The sequence below is a fragment of the Arvicola amphibius genome, chromosome 10, assembly GCF_903992535.2.
Source record: "Arvicola amphibius chromosome 10, mArvAmp1.2, whole genome shotgun sequence".
NCBI classification, from domain to species: Eukaryota; Metazoa; Chordata; class Mammalia; order Rodentia; family Cricetidae; genus Arvicola; species Arvicola amphibius.
The window spans coordinates 76,007,502-76,026,764 of record NC_052056.1 but is presented as its reverse complement, the minus strand read 5'-3'; the positions used below and the strand labels follow the sequence as shown (position 1 = coordinate 76,026,764).

General features: G+C 48.5%; 1 protein-coding gene across 4 annotated transcripts in view; it reads left to right on the top strand.

Annotated features, from left to right (window-relative positions):
• Nucleotides 1-19,263, top strand: part of Arvcf (ARVCF delta catenin family member) — a 50,819-nt gene that overhangs the window by 15,986 nt on the left and 15,570 nt on the right. For all 4 annotated transcript variants that reach the window (XM_038344553.1, XM_038344554.1, XM_038344551.1 and 1 more), the window contains exon 3: nt 16,162-16,392. In XM_038344553.1, coding sequence (XP_038200481.1) covers nt 16,180-16,392 — 213 coding nt within the window. In that variant the 5' untranslated portion in view covers nt 16,162-16,179. The remainder of the gene's footprint in view (nt 1-16,161; nt 16,393-19,263) is intronic.

Sequence of the window (19,263 nt, the reverse complement as noted above, 5' to 3'; positions counted from 1 at the left end):
CCACAGTGATGTACTTCTTCCAGCAAAGCCATCCCTCCTAATAGTGCCAATCCCTATGGGGGCCTTTTTTTTTATTTTTTATTTTTTTATTTTTTTTTTTGGTTTTTCGAGACAGGGTTTCTCTGCAGCTTTAGAGCCTGTCCTGGAGCTAGCTCTTGTAGACCAGGCTGGTCTCGAACTCACAGAGATCCGCCTGCCTCTGCCTCCCAAGTGCTGGGATTAAAGGCGTGCGCCACCACCGCCCGGCCCTTTTTTTTTTTCAAACTACCACACTCTACTACTGTGTTGAATGGAATGATGAAAACAGGTATCCTTTTTGTTTTGTTTTTGCTAAGTAGCACTGACTGGCCTCTCTCTGAGTAGCCCAGGCTAGACTCAGACCTCTAGCAATCTCCCCCATCCCAGCTTTCCACATACTGGCATTACAGGCATGTGCCACTGATCTTTGGAAAAAAGCTTTCTTTTTTTCCCCTTGAAGGTGTTTACTATGTGCCTTCCATATATAGCTTTTGTCATGTTAAAAAGTTTACTGCCTAGTTTGAATGTTTTGTTTCATCACAAAAGGATGCTAACTTGTCAGTTTTTCTGTATTAATTTACATTGTTTTGTCCCCTTAATTAATGTATGTAATTAATGTATGTATTAATATGGTAATACATTACCACATTGTTGTAGGAGGCCGCTTGTTTGTTCCTGGCTGCTCAGCCCTGAAATAAATACACAGAACTGTATTAATTAAATCCCTGCTTGGCCCATTAGCTCTAGCTTCTTATTGGCTAACTCTTACATCTTAATTTAACCCATTCTATTAACCTATGTATCACATGACTGTGTTTTACCAACAAGGTTCCTGCATGTCTGTTCCCTTCAGCGGCTACATGGCTTCTCACTGACTCTGCCTTCTTTCTCCCAGCATTCAGTTTAGTTCCCCCACCTCCAGCCCTGCATAGCTCTCTCCTGTCCTGCTATAGGCTCAAAGCAGTTTCTTTATTCATTAACCAATAAAAGCAACACATATATAGAAGGACTTCCCACATCATCACATTATTGATTCATGTATTAATGTGGTATATTGACTTTCGTTATATTGGTACAAAGGGTTGAACATATTCTTGTATGTTGAACCATTCTTGAATTCCAGGAGCAAATGCCACATGGTCAGAGATTTAAATCTTTCTTATGTATTGCTGATTGGAGAGTGTTTTGCCTTGGTAGTGACCGCTTATATGGATCTATAATTCTCTTCTGGTGGTTTTTGTCTGAATTTACTATCAGGATGATGCCACCTCATGGAATAATGGATTTGGCAGTATGCTATCCTTTTTTTTGGGGGGGGGGGGGGGGTTGAAGGGAGATTAGTATTAGTTTCTGAGTGTTTAAACATTAGGTAGAGTTAACCAATGAAGCCATCTGACTCTGGAGTTTTGTTTTTGTTTTTTCTTTTATTAGGCTTTTGATCACTGGTTGGTTCCTTTTTGGTTACAGGCCTACAGTATTTCCTTCTTATCTCTAGTCTTGCAACCTGTTGTTGATGCTAGTTCAGAATATTAAATGGCAGAATTCTAGAAGGTATTCATCTCATGTCATAGCCTTTGTGTGACTTCTATTATTACAAGAAAGGTGAACATGGGGCTGGAGAGATGGTTCAGAGCTTGAGAGCATTGGCTGCTCTTCCAGAGGTCCTGAGTTCAATTCCTAGTAACCACATGGTGGCTCACAACCATCTGTAATGAGAACTGGTGCCCTCTTCTGGCCTGCAGGAATACATACAGGCAGAACACTGTATACATAATAAATATATCTTTTTGTATTTTATTTTATTCTTTTATATACTAATCCCAGTTCCCCCCTTTGTCTCCTCTTTCTGCTCCCCCTACGTTCTCCTCATCCTATGCACATCTGTTCCTCAGAGAGGGTAAGACCTCCCATAGGGAGTCAAAAGAATTCTGTTACATCACCACGTTGAGGCAGGACAAAACCCCCCACCCTGGGTCACACATTCTGGTGGTAGCCCACATAAAAGGACATGAAAGAAGGAAGAAACTTTTGCTTTTTGCCTCTTTGCCTTCTCTCTTACTGTCAGGTTTACCTATTCTGTTGCTGAAGCATGACTTTGCTAATATTAGAACATACTCCTTCAGGATTCCAACAGAGACTAAAGACCAGCAGTCCTCTGGGAATCCTCCAGGACTTCAGCCGTAGATTGAGACATCTAAGACATCTAATCTATGGACTGAAGAGTAACTGAATTTTGGCCTTTGGAGAGAGAGCCATTGTTGGGCTTCTTCAACCACAGTTTGTAGGCCACTATAATAAGCCCCATATAGTGTTTTCATCTATCAGTCTGTTCTTTTAGAGAATCTAATAGAGCTGTGGACCCTGCATGCAATACTACTGACTGTCCAGACATGATGTGCCCCCTGGTACAGTAGTAGCAATCTCAATCTATTATGAAGGTAGCCAACCATTTTCTGATTGGAATTGAGGCCTATTGACAAGGGAATTCATGTCTGCTACTGTAAACCTGGTCAGAGCCCATGGCTGGGAGGTCATAGGCCCTAGTGTGTAAGCTATGGCTGTTGATTTGCTAAGTGGACATAATTTGCCCATTAGATTCTCTTCTAAAGGACTGTTTTCATGCTTCTGGATTAGTGTTGCTGTCAGCATCGATCAGAGAAGCTTAGTTTTGCAGTAGACAGTGATAACTGCAGACACTCACAAGTGCTCACCCATAAGTGGGACCTCTACCCACTCCTTCAAGGCTTAGGGAACGCCATAGGGGAAGAGGTAAGAAGAATGTAATAGCTGCAGGAAGGAAGGGGAATGCTGGAGAATGCCCATTCCCAGGCAGGACAAGGCCATTAGCTTTTGAAACTGATCAACTGTAATTATCCATACACGATTTGCACACCACCCTCTCATGGAAGGGGAGTCTTAGGAGGCTGTCATCCCTTTATCAGGATTTATAAGTTAAGTAGGAGGGGACTAGCTGGGAAAAGGGAGGGAAATCAGGAAGTTGGGAGAAGATGAGAGGGTATCTAGGGTAAATATGACCAAAACACATAAGATATATATATGAAAATGTCCTTGACACTGATTATATATGCTTAATAAGACAGGATGAAAAATAAAAGATGAAAGGAGCATAGTTTCCTTGAATATAGTTTTTACTGAAAAAGCAAGATAAATGCTTATTTTCTAGTTCTCTCAATTGTCAATTTTCAAGATAAATTGATGCCTTAGAAATGTACAGTGGTTGCTGGGTATGGTAGCACACGCCTTTAATCCCAACACTTAGGAAGCAGAAGCAGGCAGATCTCTGTAAGTTTGAGGCCAGCCTGGTCTACATAGTGAGTTCCAGGACAGCCAGAGGTACATGATGAGACCCTGTCTCAAAACAAAACAAAACAGAAAAAACAAAGCAAAACAACCTCCCCAAAGAAATATACAGTGGTAGCCAGTGCATTTTGTTTTGCTTATTTTTCCTGATCTCTGTTTTAAATTTTTAATATTACTCTAAGTTGATGGCATTGTATTAACTCAGAATGACTTACTGAATTATTATCATTTTTAACTACTCAGTCTTTGAGGTATGGTAATTAAAAGTCATCAATACAAAGCCAAAAACAGCAGTAAAAAGATGCTGAGGTACCAAGCAGGCAAATGGCTACTACCTACAATCTCAGCTTCTCAGAAGACTAAGGCAGAAGGATCGCTTCATCTAGGCTGCCTTGAACCCCACACTTGGGTTTGGGCCTTACCGTGAGGCTTGAGTCTGTTTCCCACAGTAAATGAGGACTGCTTTGCTTAGGATTTTCTTTCATGATTCAGTCTTGACAGATGGTCTGTTTCTAGGTATTTGTTCATTTTGTGTAGATTATCTGATATGTTGGTCATAATTTCTAACCATCTTTTGTTTCACATCACAGTCTCACTTTGTAACTCAAACAGGCCTGAACTTAAAGTGGTCCTGCCTCAGCCTCTTACATGCTCGGACAACGGTGTGAGCCGTCCATCAGACTTTCTTACTGTCTTTTTATTTTACTTTTACTTTTGGAGACAAGGTCTCTCTGTGTAGCCCTGGTTATCCTGGAACTCACTTTGTAGACCAGGCTGGCCTTAATGCACAGAGATCCACCTTCCTCTGCCTCCCGCTGAAATTCAAGGTGTGTGCTGCCTCCCTGGCTCTTTCCGAATAAAGAAGAATGCCGTGTGCTGTTGAGCTGCTTGGCTTGGTCAGATCTTCTGTTCCATGATTCTTGGGTTGATTCAAACCTAGTCTGTTGCAGCCCTCGGCCCGCAGGTCCTGTTCCTGTGATAGTGGCAGTCAGGTGATGCTGCTGGTATCTTAATGCCTCAGACTCCTGGGAGAATCACCCAAGACTTGTTCTGTACAGTAAAGTATGGGTTCCTTCTGGTTATCCTGAACTTTGAGGCCTGATGTTTATTTCCCTCTTTTGATTCTTTTTGTCTTTAGTTATATGTATTGCATGTGCACATGTAAGTGCAGGCGCTCACAGAGCCCAGAGGTGTCAGGGTGTCAGAGCTCCTGGAGCTGGGGAAACAGGTAGTTGTGAGCTGCCCTGTCTGGGTTCTGGGAGTCAACCTCGGATCTCCAGGCCTTGCTTTGATTCTTAAACATTTCTTTAGAGGCTAGGACTCTGGTGACATGGAAACATGTGCTTGCTCTGAGAAGTGTGATGGAATGGAGAAATCGTGAGACTGAAAATTAGAAAGCTTCACCTGCTGCTTCCTGAAGGATTTCAGAGCTGGTTTAATGTTTCTGAAGATCTCAGGATGTTAGCCAGGCACATGGTCCACATCGGTAGTCCCAGTTACTCAGTAACCTAAGACCAGGAGTTCAAGACCAACTTGGGCAACATGATAAGTCCCTGACTCTAAACAAACAGTACCGTGCTTTTTAAAAGCCGTCAGCTCTCCCTAACCATAAAAGCATCTAAGATTTAAGAAGTGACTGTCAGGCTGTTAGTATCTGTTGATGAGCAGCGGCCCCTCTAGGGCTTGATACAGTCTGGTGGAAAAGTGATCCAGACTAAGCCCAGTGGGTCGGATCCAGGCAGAGTGCTTATGCCACACAATAGGCACAGCCCCTGAGGAGATTGGAAGAAATGGGACCGTGATGAAACCTCTAAAATGCTGACAGACATGTCCATGGTTGCTAGGGCTTCTGCTGTGGTTCAATATGACTTGTTTCCTCCAGACCTCAGGCTGAAATTTAATTTCACTTTATAAGATAATAAGAACTGGGGCCAGACAGAGGCTTGAGGAGGTGATTAGGGCTCTGCCCTCATGAGTAGGTTACCCTATTTGTTTAATTGTTGATGGCTATCTAAGAGTGGATCTGCCATACAGGCCAGTTGCCTGGGTCTCTTGTGTTCCTTGTCTCTAGCATGTGATGTCCTGCACCGCTTGCAGCCCCACCCACAAGGCCACCTTGGATGCAGCCCCTTGACCTTAGACCAGAATCATAAGCCTGAGTCAGCCGCTTTTCTCACTAACCTCACCTCCTTGGTGTGTGGCGTTGTTATTAACAGTAGAAACAGTTGAAGGCAGCCTCTTCTTGGACAGAAAGCTGACCAGCCCGGGTTCCCAACAAGCCCCCCTGAGCAGTTTCTGGACTGGTCTCTGTGGTGTGGTTGAAACTCTTCTCTTCTGCTCTGGGAGCTCCCTGCCATTTTGCTTGCCTGACCCTTTGCTCATGCTGTCATTTTGTGCTTGTTGCAGCTTGAGTTTGCTTTCCACCCCACAAGGCATGATTTTCTGTTGCTGTTACTCCTCTCTGTAATCGACTGCTTTTGCTGTGGTTTTGTAAAAGGCATTTATGGTGGTTCCTTTTCATTGTGTCCTGTTTCCAGTCCATCACACAACATCTTTAATCTTTTTGAGGGTCATGGCCATAGTTTCTCACTTCTGTGCTAGGAAGTGCACGCATGTGACTCCGCTGAAGGCAGCTTTCCCAGGCCTCTCACAGCAGAAGTGTGGTTGCGACATAGGCCTGTGGTTGAATTTGAGGAGATCCCCATACCTGGCTGGGAGTGTAACTCAGTGACAGAGTACCTGGCATACACAGAGCCCTGGGTTCAGTTACTAGTACGGCATGGTGCTGCGTCCCTGTAGTAAAACAGGAGGTACAGAAGTTCAGGCTCAACCTTGGCTACCTATTGAGCCTGGGATACGTAGAAGGATCCTGTCTCAAATGCTGTCACTAAGAACAGGGAATGCTGATAATTTAGGGATCCTTTTAGAAGGGGAATGTTTATGGAAGTGGGATACATAGGAGGCTCCTGTCTCAGAAAACATCTCCACCCCCTCCAGTAAAAGGATCTCCACATCATCAGCATTCCCACTCTTGATGACAGCATTTGAATAAAAGCAAGTCCCGTTTCCAGAATCTCTGAGAGGCCTGTGAATGGGGAAGCCAGAGCACTGAAGGGCCAAGTCTGCACTGGGTGAGGGAGGGGAAAGCCCTCGCCCATTCCCACTGTTTGTTTACAAGGCAGGACTCTTGTCACTTGTTTGCAGTTGGTGGTACCTGGCCTGTTAGTGTGGGTACTCCCAATTGAGCAGGCTTCAGCAGGGAGGATGGGTTAGGTACCGGCTAAGCAGCCTCCCTGGTGGAGGAGCCCCTGAATGTTCTGTGTGAACCTATGTGTGCTGACTGAGGGATTTGCACATCCCTGCATAGTGTCCTCATGTCCACAGTGTCAGCAGATAGCCTGAATGCCCATGGGGAAGCGGGCTGGGGAGGGTAACTGGGGCCTATGTTAGAGCCACATGTGCTGCTTGCTGATTCACAGATGCTGCCGAGTTGAGAATGGTCTCTTGGCTGGTGTCCCTAGAGCTTGGGTACACTTCTACACAAAAGGATGGATATCCCCTCCACTCCACCAGAGCCCATGCTATCTCATACTGCCAGTAGGACTCATTACCCCACACAGGGCTTAGTTAGCAAAGCTGTTGGGGGTCAGACTGGGGTCACTTGGTGAGAACCTCTGGGCAGAGAGCCCAGCATGCTAGGGCACTGCCAAGTGCCTGGTCAGCATCAGTCAGGGTGGGCAGGTCCCCTTCAGCCAGGATAGCTGGGAGGGGGATCCACGTCTGGGCTACCTCTGGCCGAGGCTTGCTCTAGGGTGGCCTGGCCATTTCTTGGCCTCCTGTACTGTGATAATGGAACACATTTATAGCTATTGCACTAGGGAGAGTCTACAAAGGATGCCTGTCACCATGCGTGGGACTTAAACTGTCCCCAACCTTGGAATGAGTAATCCACAGTGAGACCCTCCTGACCGTGCCTGTCCTGTTGTAGCCACAGCAAAGCTGCTCTAGGCTACAGTTTTTTCTAGGACAAGCAGGAAGTTGAGATCCTCTGGCAAGGGGAACTGATGTCAGAGAAATAAAAGTGACAGAGAGCTGGAGCAAGACCTGGATGTCATCGCCAAGACCTCTCCTTCCAGCCCAGACTTGGTATTGAACCTCTCCTTCCAGCCCAGAAGCTGTCTGACCCTATCTGCCTATCTGCAGAGGACTTCCAACATCCCAGTTTCCATGGGGTCTTCAGCCCAGCACTGTCCTCATGGCCAGTTCAGGTGTTTCATATCTCATGAGAGTCCCTTTCTCACCACCTAGCAGTGTCTTCATTGTCACAAGGATACAGGAGACAGTAAGATTCTGAAGCATCAAGGACAGCTCCTGCTTGTGCTGGGGTCTGTCTAACAATCCTTAACCAACTTCCCCTGACCTAGGGCCTGTTCTGTGGGTAGTCAGAGCACAGTGCCAACCACTAGGCTTCCCTATCCCATCTCCTTGGTTTTGTATCCTGGGAGCCTGGACTGGGGGCCACCTTTGTCCCTCAGAGGCTCTCTGACTACAGCAGGGGGGCGCACCTCAAAGGGGCTTTGTGTCACCACAAAGAAGCTCTGTCCCTCTAGAGAAGCCTGAGTGTTGCCATGGTAATGGAGGGGCCTGGCAGAAGGGGTCCCACCATCTGAGGCAGGGAGGCAGGGGGGCGGGGCGGGGGAAGGACATTGCAAGCCAACAACACAGTCTGCAGGGCTGGCAGCCAGCAGTCAGTGACTGCTGCACCTGCCCAGCTGAGGCCCTTATCTTGCAGGACACTGTCCTTGACAGGGCCCCTAAGGGACCATAAGTACTGGTAGGGATAAGAGTGGGTCTCCCAAACCTGCTGAGAACCTCAGTCCCCTCTTCAGGGTACCTTGATCTTCATGTCCACCCCAAAATACAGGGGGCAAGCTTGATTCTGTGCCTGGGACCTCAATGCCTTGCTTCCTGACTCCCTGGGATGAGAAGCCACTGACAATTGCAGTCTGACTGACTTTCAGAGGGGTGAAAGCAGTAGGCTGATCCCTCCACAGCCTGACCCTACTCAGTGGGTAACCTATGTGGGCTTTGTAATTGGATGGAGTGTGCTGAGCGTGTTTGAGGAGGAAAGGGAAATGTCATGGAGGGACTTCTGCCATGGTGGACCCATTGTAACCCAACAACACCTCCAACCAAATGGGGAGATGCATTGGACATCTGTGAGGGGACACATACTGGGGGAGCACCTTTGGTCCTCACATTTGACACCAGCTACTTAAGAGACACTTCAGAGCTTGCAGAGGTTGTAAACTGGTGTTTGTGTCAGACACAGATGGGGTAGGGGACATCTATCTTCCATATCCCCTACGTCCTTATGGAGAGATGAATCTCGTGGAACGTGGAGGCTTGAAGGAAACCAGAGAACAGGTGTCTTTCCCCAGAGAAATCTTGAGCCAAGAATCTAGCAGTAGCTCCCTGTGGCTCAGGCCACCTACAGAAGAGGACACAGCTTCCAGAATGCTGACATGCCCACCTGCCTGACAGTACATCTTTCACTGACTGACAGCCCCCAGAATCGCTCCATCACTGGACCTCGGGCTCTGAAGTAACTCCCTGTCTGTGATCAGAGCCCCAGCCTCTCAAATCAGCCCTGACATAATCCTAATCTCCCTGGATCTCTCTACTCAGAGGCCCTCTGTTCTAGGGTCGACCATTTTTCCTTGACCCTGGACAGCCCTTGGTCCAAAGTGTGTAAGGCAAGAACCCCCTGAGGATTTCCTTACTTTGGAGGTCCATTTCCTAAAGCAGTGCTGTTGAGGCGAGCACGCCCTAGGAGATAGAAGTCCCTGAAGAGTGTGTCTCCCTTCCCCACCTCCACCCGACCCTCTTCCAGAATGGTCTGTCTCTTTGTGGGAAATCTAATTTTATAGGCTGTATCTGATTAGGTTTTCCAGGCTGCCTGAAAATCCAACTGCTTCTCTGGGCAGCAGACGCGTCCCTCATCCTTCTCCCCTTGCCTCCCCACCCCTCTTCCTCCCCAGCAGACTTGGTGTCTCCAAAGCCTGGTTGAAAAGATGACTTTCTCTTCCCCTTCTTCGACTTGATTATACCCACAACCCTGCTTCTCAACTGTGCATACTTGGAGCCCTGGATCAACCCCGGGACTAGAAGGACCCAGCTACAATAATGACCCCAGGATATGGGTTCTTCTAGTCTTTCTCTGCTTACAGGTGCACATAGTCATTCCCATACCTCTTGCTTGACGTCTTCAGCCATGTCACCTGTGTATGCCGTTTTACCCAGTTACAGCTGGCTTTTTTTTTAAAAAAAAAAAAAAACGATTTATATAAGAGCACCTTAGGAGCAACTGAGCACACCTGTAATCCCAGCGCTCGGGAGGCAGAGGCTGGTGGAACTCCAAGTTCCAGGCCAGCCTGGCTACAGAGCTAGTTTCAGGATAGCCAGAGCTACACAGAGAAACCCTGTCACCAAAAAAATAAAATAAGCCAATAAAAATAAAAGAGTACCTTATGAATTAAGGATATTACTTTACCAGTGAATGTTAAATACTTAATCCCAACAGGACAATTGTCTTTTGAAGTTCTGCATATCTGCCCTCCTCTGCCCACTACCACCTCATTTTTTTAAAAAAATAATTTATTATTTTTATATACATTGGTTTTGCCTGCTTGTATGACTGTGTGAGGGTATCAGATCTTGGAGTTACAGGAAGGTGTGATGTCATATGGGTGCTGGAACTTGAACTTGGGTCCTCTGGAAGAGCAGTCCGTGCTCCTGCTTTTGACTGCTGAGCCATCTCTCCAGCTCTTTCTTTCTTTCCTTCCTTCCTTCCTTCCTTCCTTCCTTCCTTCCTTCCTTTCTTCTTCTTTTTTTTGAGCTGGGGGTCTCACTGTGTTGCCCAGCCTGGTCTCGAGCACCTAAGCCAGCAGTTCCCAGCTTCTCAACATGTGGGTCATGACTCTTGAGGGCTTGAATGATCTTTTCACAGGGTCCCATATCAGATAGCCTGCATATTAGATACTTACATTACGATTCATAACAGTAGCAAAATTACAGGTGCAATGAAATAATTTTATGGTTGGGGTCACCACAACATGAAGAATTATATTAAAAGGTTGCACCATTAGGAAGGTTAAAAACAATTGTTCTAGGCTCAAATGATCCTCTTGTCTCAGTCTCTTGAGTAGCCGGGAATATAGGAACCTGCATACATGCAGCTTCCACTGGAGATGATTTAAGTGCAGAGGAGTGGGGAGTGCTGCTGGGCCCACCACCCCACCCAGCCTCTGTTGTGCTGGAGGCATTGTGTAGCCAGGAAGCCATTACTGTTATTCCACCTAAAATGCTTGCTGTGTATGTTGCTCAGTGTGTCTGTCACTTGTTTGTTTGCTTCTAAATGACCACACTGTTAGTGTTTTTAATATATGGAATGTTTCATTCTCACAAAATCCTGCTGCTGCATCTTTATGAATATGAAGGGCCTGAGAACAGCTACTTCCTAGCCCAGCATCCCGGACCCTGTCCCTCCTGCCAGAGACTGTGGTCCAGACCTTGGTGCAGACATGCTTTGTGAACCTCATGCTCCAGGCCTCCTCTGACTTGTCCCAGCCTGGGCACAGCGCCTGTCCTTTTGAGCTTGGCTAGAAGCCATTTCCAAGATTCTGGGTGCCTGACCCCAATGAAGATGACAAGATAAAGATGGAGTCCTCCCAAGGCGCATATATATATATATATATATATATATATATATATATATATATATATATATATATATGAGAATGAAACTGGCAGAGCCGAGGGCATGAGACCAAGGCTGATCCCATGAGGTCCTCACAGGCAGAGAGGATAGGCTTTGGCACGTCTGCATTCAGCTCCTGCCAGGTTACTTCCTGGTGGCCTGTTTTTTTCCTGCTTGGGATGGGCAGAGTATGGAGTATGGGTCGGAAGGATGTTTGACTATACCCCGCGTCTTCCTGGGCTCTGATAGGTGGCTGGTAAGGTCTCAAGCTTGTTGCCAGGCCCCCTCCCGCCCCCTACTGACCCTTAGGAAATTCCTTTAATTCCTCGACCCTAGTTGGCCTCAGCCCTGTAATTTGCTTTTCAGGGCCAGGCATTTGGCTGTGCTCCTTCAGAGGAGGAATGTCTGGGTCAGCAAGAAGATCGCAAATGCTGCTTTAGGTTTGCGGGTTGGGGGTGGGGGTGGGGAAAGTGTCAGTCTCCACCCCATCTCCTTCAACAGTGCCTGTTGCTCTCCCCATAGAGTGATGGTTCCTCTCACTGCAGAGGACCCGGCCACCTTTCTGCATTGTGAGACCTGTGTTCTTATGCCAATCAGTTCCCCTCCTCTCTTTCCATTCTCCCTACCTCTCTATCCGAGACAGCATCTCACTATGTAGCTCTGGCTGGTCTAGAACTTTCTACTTAGACCAGGTTAGTCTCAAACTAGCAGACCTGACTGCCCCTGTCTCCAGAGGGCTGGGACCATGTCCTGCCCAGCTGTCTCTTCATTCATCCTTCCCTCAGCTCTCTGGCCTCCAACCATTCCTTCGCTCTGCCTTGTCTCCCACACATCCTTACCCACTCAGTCATTTGCCTGCCCATCAGACTATCCACCCTCCAGTTGACCTGTTTTGTGCTAATACAATCATCTTCATTCTGTTGGCACATAACTGTTCTCCCACTCTTTCCTTACCCTACCCCTTCCAGCCATCCTCCTAGTCTCCCTCCAAAACTCAGTAGTCTGTCCACTCACTCATCCACCCATACATGCATACACCTTCCAGTCTGTCGTTCATAATCATCCCTCCATTTGCCATTCGTTAACTCATTCATCTATAGACACAGCATCCACCCACACATTAACTCATCAGTCCATACTCCACCATCTCCACTTGTCCACCCCTTCATTACCTGTTTGTCTGTCCATCTCTACCCACTCACCTGCCCATCTCTCTGTCACCCATCTGTCCATCCCATATCCTCTGCCTTCCTGTCTGTGATTTACTCCTTCTCTAGTCTCCATCTATACCTTCTTGCCTGGATCAACTTGCTTCTGCCTAAGGTTTCTGCATAATGGCTCTCCTTGCCTATGTGGGTTATGAGATCACAGATATGGGGACTCTAAACCTGATTGATGCTGGTCACTAACTGCCCTCTGTGTCTGTGGCTCTGTGACTAGATTGTCACTCTTCTTTTTTGATTTTGCTTTTGTTTTTAAACATTGTCTCTCTCACCCTCCCTCCCTCCCTCCCTCTCTCCCTCCCTCCCTCTCTCCCTCCCTACCCCCCACTCGTGTGTGTGTGTGTGTGTGTGTGTGTGTGTGTGTGTGTAAGTGTGGGCACTCACATGCCACAGTTCACATGTGGAGGTCAAGGGACAAACTTCAGATGTCATCTCAGTGTCCATCTTGTTTATGACCAGGACTCTCTTGTAGTTTACTACTGCATGCACTAGGCTAGCTAACCTTGGAGAGTCCCAATATTCTCCTGTTAGGATCATACTAGGATTGCAGACATTTGTGCCACTGTGTCTAGTTTTTAACTGGATTTAGGTCTTCAGTTATGTGCAACAAGCTCTTCACCCAATGAGCATCTTCCCAGCCATGTTTTTTGTTTGTTTGTTTACTTGTTTTGAGACAGGGCTTTACTGTGCAGTGCTAACTGCCCTTGAACTATGTAGACCAGGCTAACCTCAATCTTGTGATGCTGCTCTTGCCTCTGCCTCTCAAGACCAAGATTGTCCTTGTGTGCCATCATGCCTGGCAATCACTGTTCTTTCACAGTTGAGTTTTCCAAGTTTAACCTCAGTTCTGACTTTTCCAACTCCCTTCTCCAAGTTCCTGGGTCCTCTGGCCTCATCCTGGTGTTTGGTCACAATGTTTTATGCACATTTGACAGGAACTGTGCAGCTGGATGCTGGGGCCTGTTGTGGGGTGTTGTGTAGAGCAGTGGTGTGGGTCTTCTAGCTTCCCAGAAGCTAGAAGGAAAGGCTGGTCAAGGCCCATAGCATCACACTTCCTGACTGTCCCAGGTGATCCCTGGGTTCCAGCAGATGCATATTCAGTGGCAACCCCTACCCAAGATCTACAGCCCTATGCCCCAGGCTCTACCTGGGAGGAGCATCTTTGAAGCCTCTGTGGTCATTTTTTAATCATGCATTTTGCTTTCCATGACAACATATATTTATTGTTTTTGTTGGTTTGTTTTCTGAGTTTCACTGTGGATCTCTGGTTGTCCTAGACCTCACTCTATAGACCAGGCTGGCTTCAAACTCATAAAGATCTACTTGCCTCTGTCTCCCAAGTGCTAGGATTAAAGGTATGTGTAATTATACCCAGCATTATAGTTATTGTTTTAATATAAAGATAGCATTTTGACTCTTACTATCCAAAAATAAAGCTGTCCTGGGTTGGGCATGGTGGTACACATCTTTAATCTCAGCCCTCAAGGCAGAAGCAGATAGATCCCTGGGAGTTTGAGGTCAGCCTGGTCTACACACTGAGTTCCAGGATAACTAGAGGTATAAAGTGAGATTTATAACTCAAAAATCCAAAAACAAACAAAGTGAAACCTTGTCTTTTGGGATTCTGGGCCTTGGTCACTCATGTTGCATGTGTGGTCGCCTTTGGTCAGCCTGGGTGGGTATCTGCAGCCTATGGGGTCAGTACCACATCCAGCAGCAGACAGGGTACACATAGAGAGGCTGGGAAGATGGCAGGGACTCAGCACCATCTCTCTGTTCTATGAGAATTGCTAAGACTCTACCCCTCCCCAGTCTAGCTAGTGTTTGGAGGTGTACCCTGGGAAACAGCGATTTTGCTCTGCGTTATCTGTATTGGGCAGTGGGAAGACCAGCCTGGGGTTTGGCCGCTTTCTCATTTTAGCCTCAGAGTTCTGGACCCCTGCCAGCCGCATCTAGAGCCAGTGGGTCTAGAGCCACCCTTCAGAGCGAATCCTTTTGCCCTAGAGCTGTGGCATGTTTAAGGTGCCTTGGGTCTGAGAAGCTGTCTCTGGGCTACAGCCCAGGCTTGGTTATGTCAGATGGGGGTTGGAGGGCACAGGGATGAAATCACAGGTAAGGCAGGAACTGCTGTCTACACAAGATGGAAGGGAGCAAACTCTGGTCCACAAGATCAACAGCCCCCTCTGCCTTGGGGTTCTAAAGTTCAGCTTAGGTGGGCTGATGCTTCAGGCAAGATATATAGTTGAAGTGATCAGGCTCCATTACCCATCCCAACCCTTCCTAGGGGAAGCTTCCCTTCCAGGATGGGACCCTCTTCAAGGCTTGCTCATCACGCCCCTGTCAGCACCTTTTGTGTGATGGCAGGCTGAGTGCCCCTGCTATGACTATGCCTTTTGTTTCTGTATGCCATGGTGTCCAGAGAGCTCAATCTGCACCTCCCTTTCTGTTTCTTTCCCTAGTGGTCACCACCTCTCCCAGAAGAAATTTGGCTAATTTTACAGGCTATGGTTGACCGAGGACAGTTCCTCTGCCCACACCAGTGTTTCTGCAGGGTCACAGTCACAGTTTTATTTGTGTGACAGGTGCAGAGGAAATGAACAGCTGTGGGGGCCAGCACTCACAGCTTGCCTTCACTGGGCCTCATTCCCCCCTCCCCAGCTGTCTTGCTTTTTTACCGCTGAGGTACATGTGTCACCAGTGGGCTGCTGCAGGACTGGCCTTCTGTGGGTGTCACCCAGTACATTCACGGCTTTTCCATGCCGGGGCCTTCCTTCTCTAAGCTCAGACACTATTGGTTCAAGGGTGAGTGGTCCAGCAGCCTTCTTCAGTGGTCCGTGTGGAGCAGCACTGGGCTTCAGGCTACACACTGAGGGTGGCGTATGGTTGTGTATCCCTCCAGCAGCCAAGAGCCAGAATCTGGGCTTTGATTACTTGGCCTACTTTTTGTTGAAAAACAAACACATTGGTCAGCCAGAGAGTGACAAGGGAAAATGCTGGCTTATCACCGCAAACATCAAGCCCCCTCTCCCTCCAACCCCCTGGAGCCCCAGGAAATAGCACTGGGCTAGTGTGAGAGCAGGCCTGAGCCTCTCTGAGGGCTGGGCCTCAGATGCTTGTATCAGGTCTCTCACACACAGGCCAGTTTTAAGCAAGGGGAGTCTGAACTTAATGTAGGTCTGCCAGAACCTCAACCAGGTTTTATTCAGCCATGAGAAGCAGAGACAACCCTGTCCTGGGTGGAGTGGCTGTGAGTGGAGGCTGGACTCCTGGCTCACAGTCAGTATTTCTAGGGGCTACAAGGTAGTGCTCCTCACCCCCCCTTCCTTGGTGTCCTGTGTTTGGAGTGGAGTAAGTAACCTCTCACAACCGGCCTGTTGGCTGCTCCCACCTGGCCATACTGACTGTGTGGCTGCTGTTGACCCTCACCCTCTGTGGGTCCCTGTAAGACAGGACTGAGGGTGCCATGAGATTGGATTGGACTAGCTGGCAGAATCGGAGGCAGCCAGAAGCCTCGAAGATAGTACTTAGCACACCAGCTCTCCTCATCCTTCCTACCAGGCTCAGAGACACCCGTGGGCCATGGCTCAGCTGGGCTTGGCAGGAAACTGAAGAGCCTGGGTCAGAGGCCCAGCCTCCCAGGGAGGGAGTTGCCTGCTTCCGGCCAGCCTAGATTAATGGCTTTTAATTTATAATTTAATCAATGCAGCTTCCCTCCAGAGAGCTGGATGCTCTGGTCTGGGAGAGAGTCCTGTGATCTGTGAGTAGGGTGCAGGGGGCCCTGAATGGCCTCACCAGGTCGATGCCCCACCCCACCCTGAGCTTGTTCTGCTTTGCCTGCAGGCGGCTGGCACCCTGGCTATGGAGGACTGCAATGTGCACTCGGCTGCCAGCATTCTGGCCTCGGTGAAGGAACAGGAGGCCCGTTTCGAGCGGCTGACACGGGCACTAGAGCAAGAACGGCGCCACGTTGCCCTGCAGCTGGAGCGTGCCCAGCAGCCTGGCATGAGCAGTGGTGGTATGGTGGGCAGTGGGCAGCCCCTGCCAATGGCCTGGCAACAGCTGGTTCTACAGGTAATAGTCTGGGGGAGGGTGAAGACAGCCATGTGGGGAAACAATTGAGGTCTTGGTGGATCACAGCTAACATGCAGTGACTTGTAGTTCTGCTGGGGCCTGGGTGGGGAAGGAAAGTAGATCCCAAGGGGGTAGAAGCCCCATGTTTCTATGCCAGGCATGGAATGAAGAAAAGAGCAGGACATATCTGGCCCTCAGAATCACTGCCCTCCATTGAGTAAGCCCCCAGGGCCTAGGTAGCTGGATTGCATCTGTTCAGGCAGTTCTTTAAGAGTTCTGTGTAACCCCGCAGGGTCCTACCATCTGCCTACAGCACAGTGACCTAAAAACATAAGTTTCTCTGCCGGCCATTGCCCTTACACAGCGTTCAGGCCCCAGGTGGGGAGTTCTGTTTCATAGCCAGGACCCGAGAATGCTAAAGTGGGGGTGTATAGCCAGGTGTCACAGTTTCTTGGCTCTTCCCTATACCCTCATGATGCTGGGAGGTCCCAGAATGAGGAAGTGCAGAGGTTTGGAGTCTGCTATGATTATCAAGGTTTCCATTATGGCTGAGGCTCATCCGGCTACCAGCAGGAAGAAGAGACCACTCCCACCACCAGAACAGATAATTGGCCTGCTGTTGTCCTCTGAGCTCCTTAGTTAATGACTATGGAGCCTCAGTTTCCCGTGTTCAACTACTGTGCTCTTAAACTTGGCAGCTGCCCTTCCATGCATTGCATCTGCTGTCACAGCCCTTCTCTGGTCCTCCTGGACCTTCATCCTAGGGAACTATGCCTAGCACGCACTTGCTAGAGACCAGAGGTACCCTGGCCCAGTTTAGCCAGAGAGGGAAGGAGGCACTGGGTATATGAGACTCATAGACAAGCTGCTTGTGTTAGACTGGACATGTTGGGACTGGCCCTTGAGTCTGTCCTTATCTGATGGTTCTTACATCCATTCACAACTACTCAACCTAAAATGTAGAGCAGTCAGAACCACAGATCTCCAGATCTTCAAGAGAGCCCAAGCCCATTGGGAGCCATCCCCCACCCCTGTGTTTTCTTTTTGAGACAAGGTCTTACTATGTAGCCCTGACTGACTTCAAACTCACAAGAGATTTGTCTGGCTCTGCCATGGGACTTCTGGGATTAAAGGTATGCCCCACTACATATGGCTGAAGAACCTTTTTTTTTAAAATATTTATTTAATATGTATACAATATTCTGTCTGTGTGTATGCCTGCAGGCCAGAAGAGGACACCAGACCCCATTACAGATGGTTGTGAGCCACCATGTGGTTGCTGGGAATTGAACTCAGGACCTTTGGAAGAGCAGGCAATGCTCTTAACCGCTAAGCCATCTCTCCAGCCCTGAAGAACCTTTTTTCAACTACATGGTATTAAGTGGTTTCTGTAAGGCAGAACAGTGAATTAGGACTGAGGGGAGAGGGCCTAGAAGAGTGGACCACACCCATGATGAGCTTGCTGAGTCCAGTTCCAGAGCCTAGGTCTTCCAGATGCTGAGGCTTGGAGGGTGTAGCTCTGACAGGATGCATGCCTAGTTTACAGGAGACCCTACCATATAAAACCCTGTTCAACCAAATAGTGAATTTTGTACCCCTAACCTTCTAAAGGAAGTAGAACAGCTCAGCTGGGCCATGTGAGGTTAGTGGCAGCCACTGACCCTGAGGCTGTTCCTCAGGCACCAAGAAACTCAGTCCTCCCAGGACAGAACAGACTCTGTTCTCCATCTCGGTGACAAGCAGTCTGGGAGGGTAGACCAGGACACCCTCAGGGTCAGTGCCCCCGCAGGAAGCTGTTCCCATAGTCTGAGCTGCCAACCTCAGGCTGTATCCTCTCCTTACCATCCCACTCTTGGCTTTCTTGGCTCTAGTCAGATCTGACAGGCTAATAGGGACATGAAGAGACTCGGACTGGCCAAGGCCATTGCCTTAATGTTGAGTCTTTGTATCTTAATCTCAGTGAGAGGTGACCCAGTACCTACTCTGAGGCACAGGTCAGCATAGGTGGTTGAGAACTTGGAGTGGTGGCAAAGCTGGGGCCTGCCACCTGGAAGCTATGGCCAAAGACCACAGCCTTGCTCCTTGGGCTGTTCCATGGTCCTTGCTGCCTAACTTTCATCAGCTGGAGCAGAGCTGACCCTCACCCTGGGTGCTGGGGTGGAGTGGGGCAGCACACCACTGTGGCCTGGCAGCTGGGCTACTGTACTTGCCTTGGGCTTAGTCAAAATGGGTTTGTGGCTTGGGCATTAACAGCTAGAAAATAAACTACAGAAGACAGAAACAGCTTCCACATAAGATCTGGGTTGCATTCCCTCAGTGTGTTCTGTTCACTGGTCTGGGTGACTATGGATGGAGAATGAAGGAGATCAGAAGTCCTCCTGTTCTGAGTGAGGAAACTGAGGCCAGCAAGCACCTAGCATGCATGAGCATGTTTGAGCATGTTACAGTACAGCATGTCCTAGAGGCGAGGTGGGGGCCTCAGGGCAAGTTTCAGTTTTCCGATTGGGCTGGGGAGGAGCGAATAGGAGGCAGGGAATCCAACCTGGGCCCCTTCCCTTGCAGTACCCTCCCAGCTTCCCTGTGCTGCCCCCAGCTCTACTCTCTCAAAACCGATGTCCTTCTGTGTGTCATTGGCATGCTCTGTAGCATAGCAGGCACAGGGATGGCCTCGGTCTTTGCTCCGCCCCTCCTGGTACTTGTTTTCCTCTAGAAGTCAAACTCCCCAGTTGTGGCTGCTGGAAGGCTTAGGGTAGAGTAGGGTACATCTTGGTGGCTCTGATTCCTACAGCCCATCATCTGTCATCTCCCAATAGACTCAGGGCATAGAGGACAGGATATGAAGCCAGCTCTGTTTCCAGGACTTCTGACAAG